Raw genomic sequence first — 10,031 nt, 5'->3', positions numbered from 1 at the left:
ATGTTAATTCTACTGTTCTATATACCATTTTGTTTGGAAAATCATGGGCTTCAATTTCATACATAAAACCTAAGGAATATTTGTGTAAAAAAATTTTTTAGGTAAAAATAAAAATTATTTTGGAAAAATTGGAAAAAAAAATAAGTTCGCGCTCAATGAAATTGTATAAATTATAGGCCTATACATATTTGAAAATAGCCACTTTGTTCTAAATTTTATGAGGATTACAAATATATAATAATATAAGGAAGTAGATTTGCAAATAAATAAGTTACGGGCAAAAAACAGATTTCAGTATATAGCGTTTAGCTAAGAATGCATAGCCTAACCATAGCTAGGAATCTGGCTGATAATTTACATCAATATCACTACCTACTTCTTCAGGATCATTAACCAGCCCTTCAAAATCACTTAAATCTTCTTATAATGCACCACGTATATCACTACTTTTGATTTTTAACACTAAAACAATGATAAACATAATAAAACACATCAGTCATCGGTCCGAGGTTAACTAACCTGTTTACAAATACGCACGTCAGCTGTCTGCTACAATTACAATCGGCTTGGAGAACATAAAGCGCTTAGAGACAGACCTCTGGAGAAAGCTTAGAATCTAACGAAAAGAACGATACCTAACTCGATCCAGTTCAATCCGATTTTGTCAGTCATAGAGCCTTCGCCGTAAACAGTGTTCGTGAATCGCTGCAGCGACGCATGACACTACACAAAGTGTGTTACGCGTCGCTGCAGCGACACATGACACTCGGAGGGTTAACACTTCATTGTTATGTATATTTTATAACAAGAGTAGAAAGTCATTTCATATTTGAGACTATGTTTTAAATATTGTCGAGAATATGTAATGACCCACTTTCACTCGTGTTTTGAACATTACTCTTTGCTACACTACAAAGACTAATTATTTTTAAATTAGAAATAGACGTTGGAATATTTCTTTTTTCTAAGGTCATCTAACAAAGTGGGTCCTTCCTTGCACAGTATGTTCAAAAAGTCTGGCAACGCCTTAATATTCTTTTCATTAATGTGTTTTTCAACAATTAAATCGACCATTTGTGATATTTCCCCCCAATTGTGAAGTTATCTAAGTTAAAACGCTGTCATAATGAACACGGTTGAGTATTCACTGCTCAAACTTTAAGAGGCTGCTATTTCCAAACGAATCGTCCTTTTTTAGTCGGGTTTACGGAAATGTATTTCTTTAATGACCTTTAAAATGAGATATAATTCAACCTATTGAAGATTTTTGAGACTTCCTTCACAGGACTTCCCTCAAAGTGAATAAATACCGTTCAAACGACCAAAAGTCTGTAACTAAATTGAGGACAAATCTCTAGTGTTTCAATTGTTTTGCGTTAATTAATGGGAAAAATATTAAAGGCGTTTCCAGACTTTTTGAACACCTGGTATAACGACAACAGGTGATTTCATAGTTTTGGAACAAAAATCAACTTTCCACAGTTTTACAAAATTTTCTTTCCATGATTTGTTGATCACTTGTACGTGACAGTATAAAATAATAAACGTTATAACAATCAGACCCAATACTCTCTCCTAATAGCTTGTCAACAGCCTTTATCATGGTACCCCCTTACCCAGCAGTGCCATTTTGTAAAAAGTAGGCCTACAAAATGATTTTGTATAGAAGTTACTAGCTGGCCCGACAGACGTCGTCCTGTCCTAATGTGGTTTTATGTCAAATGCTCGTTCATTTTCAAGATGAGCTCGTTCGCATGGGTCAATCACGTCCTGGTTAGGTTGAAGTTTGTTCGCTACGTTCACTCACCATGGAGCTTGTTCGCTGCGCTCACTGCCTTCAAGTTAGCTCTTTCGCTACGCTAACTTGCCTCCAGGTTGAAGTTTGTTCGCTACGCTCACTCACCTTTTGGTTGCAAATTAGCTGTATAAATAAAAAAAAATAATAGTGCTGCACCCTGTTGGTAAACCTACTAACTTTTTAATGATATTGAACATCACAGAATCAAATTGTTTAGTTAAACCAGCTGTTAAGATTCTTTAATTCCATTTAAATATGAGTACTCATAAGGTTAACATGGGAAACTCCAGAGCCACTGGGGCGGAGGCCTTTTGACAGATCTGCACCAAACTTCACATAAACCATCCTTGAATAGTGCCTGAAAGTTTCATTACAATTTGTCAAGCGGTTTCGGAGTCCATAAAGGACAAACAAACATTGGATTTTATATATATAGATAGAGAGGTAACTATAGCACAGGAATAAGCCTGGAATCTGAAATATTGAATAGGCTAACTTAATTGATACTTACTTGATACTTGATGTCTTCGTCTTTGACCCAGCTTGTGGGATTGACTGTGTCAGAGTTAATCATGTTAGCCTACCTTAGCAGTAATCATGATTCAATTCAAATTTGGCAGAGAAACTTCTAAACTTCTTAGACGAGTTGGTTACCTATCTAGAAATGTTGCTTGAAAACTTTACTGCTTATTTTTAGCTTTACTAAAATAATAATTTTTTAATACCAGTGGAAGCTTAACTCCACTAGATTTTTAAACTTAAATTTTTGGTACTTTCCTGTTAAAGGGGACATACATTATGATTGATGATTTCTTTTTGATATATCAATATTTTTTTATTTGATAACTTGGTATTGATTTTAACAAATTGAAACTTAACATATGACAACTACGATAAATGAATAGGCCTATCTTTCAGTATCAACAAACAATAAAAAAATATACTGAAATGAAACTGTTCTAAACTAACCTATAACCAACCAAACTGGCTGAAACATTTCAAAATGCCTTTTCTGTTATCAAACGGAATTTTGAAACGGTAACTTAGCCTACAGCAAGTTTAGTTATGTTAGGTTAGTTTAGAATAGTTTCATTTACTTATCCAATATCTAGGCTATTATTTTTTCCTAAACTAGGTTAGTTCTTGATTTGTAATTTAAATGTGTTTGAAGATATTCAAACAGAAGGAATACCGATCGTGAAAAAAAATAATGATATTAAGTTATCGAAAAGAAATCATTGATAATAATGAATGTTCCTTTAACAGGAAAGTACCCTAAAATATTCCATATAAGTTACAATGCTAAAAATTTATCTCCTACCCACAATTACGTTTAACTCAATACGTAGCCTATTTTCAGAGTTGAGTGACCCTGAGTCGTAATTGTCACGTCTGATTATTTGGCTTTTTATGTAAAAGATTAAACCTGGTAACTTAACTGAACACTTGTTAAAACTACAATTTTTAAAATGGGCTTAAAAACTGTAGACAAATCAATTTTGGGTAAAATCAAATCGGCAGTCTACGCATGCATAGGCCTTGCTTTAAACAGCACTTTGTCATAACACATCTACTGTGTATGCCTAGGTTAACCAGTAATTTCAACCAGGTGTTTTAAACTACCGGTACCGGTAGTTAAAATCAATAAGTTTTAACCAGCAATTTAAATGTTGTACTTAAAATATTCACAATGTCAACATGATTTAAAAAAATGCAAATTATTATTTGTTCTATAAATTAAAGGGTTGTAGGCCTTTGCAATTGAGGCTGCTTAAAATTGTATCTATAAAGCTAATTAAGCTAATTCACCTTTTTACTTGATTTAAAGAATTAAAAACCATTCATTTTTAAAGGGTGAAGCAAAAACTCAGGAATGTACACGATATTCATCAGGTTTATTTAATGATTAAGCCAGTTGGTTAATTAAATTTCACATTAAAAACAGGGACCATTTTACACATCATATCATAAAATCAACATATACAGTATCTTACTGATTTAAGTTTCTTTTAAACGATAAAAATACAATAGCCTATAAAAACATCACAACACAAAACAATACATTACTTAGGTACATAACTTTAAATTGACTGATTAGCCTACCTTAAAAAAAAATAAAAATCTGGGTAAAATGTTTTAGGTTTTAAACGTTGATGTTGTTATAAAAACATTCAATCAACTTATTGGTTGATTTATGACACTTATTAAATATGCTACCGTACATTGCAATTGATTTCTTTTAAATAAAAAATAATATGTATCTACAAAAGAGCTTTACGGACATTTTCTGTCAATCTGACCTTTCCCAGCTTCTTCGTACTCTTGACTGCTGATCCACATCTGTTGAAATGACCCAATGGATGCCAATATTGAACCTCCAATCCAAGATCCGAACCTCCTCTCAGCAGATCCATTTGCCGAAATCAGTTTTAGTCTCATGCTGGAAGGAATACGCATTGACAAGTCTCTATTGAGTCGCTCTGGAAATCCCTGCATGAAAGAGTTCCCTCCAGTGACAACCACACTTCCGTATAGAGCAGGCCGAACATCAGGGTCACACATTCCGACACTTGTTGTGACAATATGACCAACACCAAGCATCGTATTGCCAACAACTCCTCCTCGAATTGGTGCGACACTCGGGTCAAACATAGCTTCAGGAATCCTGAATCGTTCAACACCAAATTCTTGATGATAGCCATGGGGAAACTCATAGTGAACTGCAGGCATGGATGCTACATTATTTTCATCGTAGGGTGCCTCAGACACTTGAAGAACACAGTTATGAAAATCTTGAATGACTTTTTTCATCATATAATTGTGCCAAGATGTTGTAACTTCAGGAAGGTTCTTTTTCTTCGTCCAGTTTGCTTTTTCTTTTTCATTTACAGGTTCTTTTCCGCCTATCATGTATGTTGGGACAACTTCAATGTTACTATCCTGAAGGTACTGTTTACACTGCATAGAAATGTAGTCTCCTCCAAGCGGTGACTTAACAATTGCTTGAGTTAGGACAAACCCGTCTTGTACAGGAACAGCAGAGGTATGTGTTGCACCACTGTCAACCACTAATCCAGTAGACCTTCCATTCGCAAATGCTGCTAAAACTGCATTTTTAACAAGGAAAAAAGCAGGAACATTGTACTTTTCAAACATTATTTCAGTCAACTTTTCTCTTTTGTTTCTGGGATTCCAAGGAGATTCAGACATAAGGACAGGGTGGTATTCTGATTCAGACTGAATGCATTTTGCATACGTATAATCAAGGACTTTTTCAAACAAGTCCCAATCATCAATAACCCCATCCTTCATATAACTAGTGACTTCCATGCCTTTCCTTGGAACATTCAAAACGGTGGTATCAACGTAATATTTGGTGTTGGATGTGATATTTGAATCAGCCTTTTTGTCCAGATCCATTCCCTCCGTGATTGTTGCTGCATTGCCATTTGCATCTTCACAAACACCTACCATTGCAGGAATCTCATATTTTGGTGAATCTTCTTGAGCATAACCTACTCGCAATGAATGATGTCCTATGTCAAACACTATTGCGCCGATTTCATCCCCTCCGTAAAGCATACCTCCTCCACTCATTTTTAGGATATTAAATGCAACAAAGATGGTACTATGAAAGTCTTGAAATCAGAAGAAAATAATGTAGGAGTTTATACCAACTAGGCCTATGAGCCTTGTCCACTTACATAAAGTTACATAAAGCAGCCGGTAGAAATGTCAACAAAAACATAATTCTTAGTAAGCCTTCAAGATTAAATTGTACATTTAGGCTATATAAACACGAATAGAAATATTAAACACTTTTCAGTCAAAACATTTGTCACAACACGACACAATAGATAACTATGTAAACTGACAGGACAGACGCCGACGCCGTATTTCTTTTCAGAACCAGACGCTTAGAGGTTAGGCGTTGCGTTATGCAGTGTTGCCACCCTGCACTAGCGTCTCATTTTCCTCTTTTTAGAAACTGATGAGAACCTTTTCTGCGAAAGAGTGGGGGATTGTGGGAGAGCCCCTCACGTCGATTTAAGAAAATCTTTAAATTTATTTTATAATATTTTAGATAGAAAATTAACATTTTAACTATAAAATTAATTTTAAAATTTTTAATTATAAAATTAAACTGTCATAACCTAACCTAACCAACCAAACTTGCTGATAATATAAAAAATATGTAAAATAAAAATCGAATGAAGGTTTACTTATAATTAATTTTTAATTATGAAATTAATTTTTAAATTTGTACTTGTAAAATTAAACTGCCATAACCTAACCGAACCAACTAAACTTGCTGATAGTATAAAAAAATATATAAGTTAGAGTTAAAATCTAATTCAGGTTTACTAATTTAAAAAAATAGTTCTGTTCATAAATAAAATTATAAATGTCTCAAATTCTAACAAAAGATGTACAGTTAAGAAGTATTCGCAATCTAAGCAAAACCTTGGACAAAAAGATAGTGTCACCGGCGGGATTCAAACTGGGGACCTCCAGATCACGAGTCCAAGACGCTTTCAACAAAGAAAGTTCTATTTTCTTTGCTTTCAACAACGCCACGAACACCGATGGAATCATATTATCGTCTCGTTACGGTAATAAATGGTGTTCCCTAAAGAGCAGAGTGACGTCACACCCCCCACTCCTTCTCTAAAGAGGTTCTCATCAGTTTCTAAAAAGGGGAAACCGAGACGCTATAGCCACCCTGCCGGTGTTGCTGTCATTTCAATTCCTAGGCCGTAAAACCTTTGAGCACAGACAATGGAATAAACCATTAAAGTACTTTAATACTTTAAACAATAAAGTATTATATTGTCTGTGCTTTGAGACTAACCACGGCCACCTCCTTAAGAAAACAATACTTAAAGTTGCTTTTAAAAAACACTTTAGATATTCAACTGACGACCTTTTTGTAGAAACGGGAGTTTTGACAGTCAGACAGTTATTTTTAAAATTTATTTTAGTTCACATGTACAAAAACTTTGATAATATTTTTATAAAAATTACTCATCCCCACAATACGCGCTTTTCTCGAAATGTTGGTATAAATGTTCCACAAACTTTAAAATCATTTTCACATACGAATTGCTTTCACTTAACCCAAATCATTTATCGTAACATGTGTAACAGATATCAAAATGTCAACATTTTAAATTCACCCTCTCTCTCTCTATTTAAGAAGCATGTAGTAGCGTGGCTTGTAGGATTGAGTGCAGAGGACACCGAGGCCGTTATCGCGTTGGGTGGACCTGACCGTTGACCCTACACAATCACTGATACAACACCTTCACTGACTGACCAACACACCACACTCCACCTCTCCTCTCCAATCTTCACCAGATTTTTATAAAGAGTTTTTTATCGTCAATTTAATTCACAGAAGAAAACTAAACATTCAGTTTCAAGCAAGAAAATTTTTTAAAATTTAGAATTATACGAATTATTTTTTGTTTTCCTATACATTTTTCTACCTCCCATCTAAATTAACCTTTTTCGCAACTCGAGTCTACGCACAGGCCCTGCCTATGTAGACTTTTTCCTTTGTTATAGAAGGTATTTTTTTTGCACATTTTTCGTTTTATTTCTACAGAATATAATTTTTCTTTTGTTATCCAGTTAGTAATGTTTGCTGTATTATATTTAAGTAAAAAAAATACAATGTAATTATATGTATATAATTTCTGGGAAATAAAATATTATTTCATTTCATTTCATTTCATTTCATTTCATTTCTCTAACTACAGGCCGCGGCCTGGTAGAATTGGCAACATCGCAAGTGGTGAAGTTTAGTGACAGACGTCCCATAAGATAACATGGCAGACAGGGGCCCATTTCATAATAATTAAACTACAAGTTACAAGTTACAACTTGTAACTTGTAATTTCCATAAGATTTGCATTGGGCGATCAGCTGATTTACTAATAATATTAGTTTGTACTTTATTATGAAATGGGCCCCTCAGTTTGCTTCAACAAAAGAACAGAACAGGTTTGCAGTTTGCATCAAGTTTGCTTTGTGTTTTCCACTGATTAGATCTAAGCCTCAGAATAACAAGAACACACTTAAACATAGTTGGTTTGATGATAATTTATTCAGGCTCAAGGAACAACTTCATCTTAAATACCTTAACCTTAAGTCTAGTAATAATTGTCCTACCCTTAAGTTGGAATATCAAAATTCTAAGAAGTTTTTTATAGAAAAGCAATCAGCCATGGCCGCCATTAACCCCAAGAACCCCTGGTAGAATTGGCAACGTCGCAAGTGGTGTGTCTAGCGCCAGACGTCCCATAAGATAACATGGCAGACAGGTGACACCAGCTCATTATTTCGCGTATTACTCATTTAAATTAAAATGTTTGAACATAAATTTATTGAAAGATTGAAAATAAAAGATATAGAATTGAAAACAAAAACAATATTTAAATAGAAAATCAATTTTTGTACTTTTAAAGTGGAGTCAATATTGTCATAGTCCATTTACCAAGCTTTTCGTAAATACACAAATACTATTAGCTGCTGCCAAACTAAACAGCTGTTACAACACCACTTTGTGGCGTTGCCAATTCGAAGGCCGCTGCCTGCATCAGCTCATTAGTTCGAACTTTATTGATTTAAATTTAAATTTATGAAAATAAAACATACAGAATTGAAAACCGAAAGAAGAAATAGTATATTTCGTACCTAGGGCCGAAAATGAGGTTTTGCCGGCTCGAGATAGTTTTTAAGTTCGAGACGAAGTCGAGAACTTAAATCGATCGAGAGCTGCAAAACCATTTCGGCCCGTGGTACGAACGCTATTTTTCACCACACTATACCACTATACCCTATTACACCACTATAATAATGCACACTGATAGTCAACACAACTACAACTTTAAGGTTATGTAAAGAAATAATTTGAGGAATCAGCAAAAATAAAAATAAATAGTTGCTAGGCAACGGCGACAATAACACAATTCTTTTGCAATGCTATGGATTTTGATTGTGTATTTAAAATGCATTCATGTTTTAAGAAAGTAAGCTGACAGCTGATTTTGCGGCCCCGGCCTGTAAAAACCTGCTCGGTCCCCAAATTATGGACAGCTGGCATCGCCAGCAAAACGTAACTTTCAGCCACCAATTAACGTATGTAATACAGCCAAAAACATCATAGTGTGGTGAAAAATATATATCTGTACATTTAAGCGGAGTCAATATTGACATAGTCCAGTAACCAAGCTTTCGTAAATCACAAATACCATTAGCTGCTTATAAAAAAAAAACAGCTGTTACAAAACCAGACTTACGAAGTTGCCACTTCGAAGGCCGTGGCCTGGAGTTAAAGGCGGCGTGGGTAATGGTGTTCCCGTTCCGCCGTTCCCACAAGAGAAGGGAGTGACGTCAAGCCATGGCAGCCAATAGAATGTTCTCATTTCGTCTGTATCGAAATCCCGCAGCTGAAATAAAAATGGCAGAGGCTATTCGGACCTCAGACGTGTGCCACTACCGCGCACGTCTGTTCCAAATGGCGCCATATTACGTTCCTAATCCAGTTACTTTTATAACTGTTTAGGAACAGGTTGCACACAAAGAAAACCTAGTATTGGGAACGGTAGTGGCAGTAGGCAGTGGCAGTGTACCTCTTAACCTTAGCCGCCGAAATGGATGGAATAAACTTCACGTTTTCAGCCCGCAACTTAAATACTGATTATGAAATGAGACTGTTCTAAACGTGATATTGATTGTCTGTATATCCATGACGTTATACCTTAATACCTTATTATAAAATTAAGAAAAATTATAAAATTATTTTTTTTATTTTATGTAAAACTAATCTGTCATAACCTAACCAGACTTGCTGATAATGAACAAATGGAACGAAGGTTTACTAATTGAAAAAAATAGTTATGTTCATAAATTACAATTTTAAATGCCCCAAATTCAATTTTATAATTATAAAATTAAACTGGCATAACCTTACCAAACCAACTAAACTTGCTGATAATGATAACATCTAAAAATGGTTTACTAATCAAAAAATAATAGTTCTGTTCAGTTCATAAAATAAAATTATAGATGCCTCAAATCCTAACAAAAGATGTAATCACACTCTAATCTAAATCTTAGATAAAAAGTTAATGCCTCTGGTAGGATTCGATCCGGCAACCTTCAGTTCATCAGCCCGATACGCTATCCATTACAGCACCGAGGCCGTTAGAAGTTCTAGGTGAACAGC

General features: G+C 34.7%; 1 protein-coding gene across 1 annotated transcript; it reads right to left on the bottom strand.

Annotated features, from left to right (window-relative positions):
- Positions 1-3,679: 3,679 nt before the first annotated feature.
- On the bottom strand, positions 3,680-5,696 carry LOC128987743 (actin-like protein 6B). The gene has a single exon (XM_054408751.1). The coding sequence runs from the start codon at positions 5,393-5,395 to the stop codon at positions 4,073-4,075; it is 1,323 nt and encodes a 440-aa protein (XP_054264726.1). The 5' UTR covers positions 5,396-5,696; the 3' UTR covers positions 3,680-4,072.
- Between the last annotated feature and the right edge of the window lie 4,335 nt (positions 5,697-10,031).

The sequence above is a fragment of the Macrosteles quadrilineatus genome, unplaced genomic scaffold (genome assembly GCF_028750875.1).
Source record: "Macrosteles quadrilineatus isolate MER2022 unplaced genomic scaffold, UCM_ALF_1.0 Scaffold_2__2_contigs__length_208266976, whole genome shotgun sequence".
Classification (NCBI taxonomy): domain Eukaryota; kingdom Metazoa; phylum Arthropoda; class Insecta; order Hemiptera; family Cicadellidae; genus Macrosteles; species Macrosteles quadrilineatus.
This window is presented reverse-complemented; position numbering and strand designations above follow the sequence as displayed.

Bases quoted from the DNA above. Each gene is read 5' to 3' on its own strand.
- LOC128987743 (XM_054408751.1), bottom strand. From the start codon at position 5,395: ATGAGTGGAGGAGGTATGCTTTACGGAGGGGATGAAATCGGCGCAATA.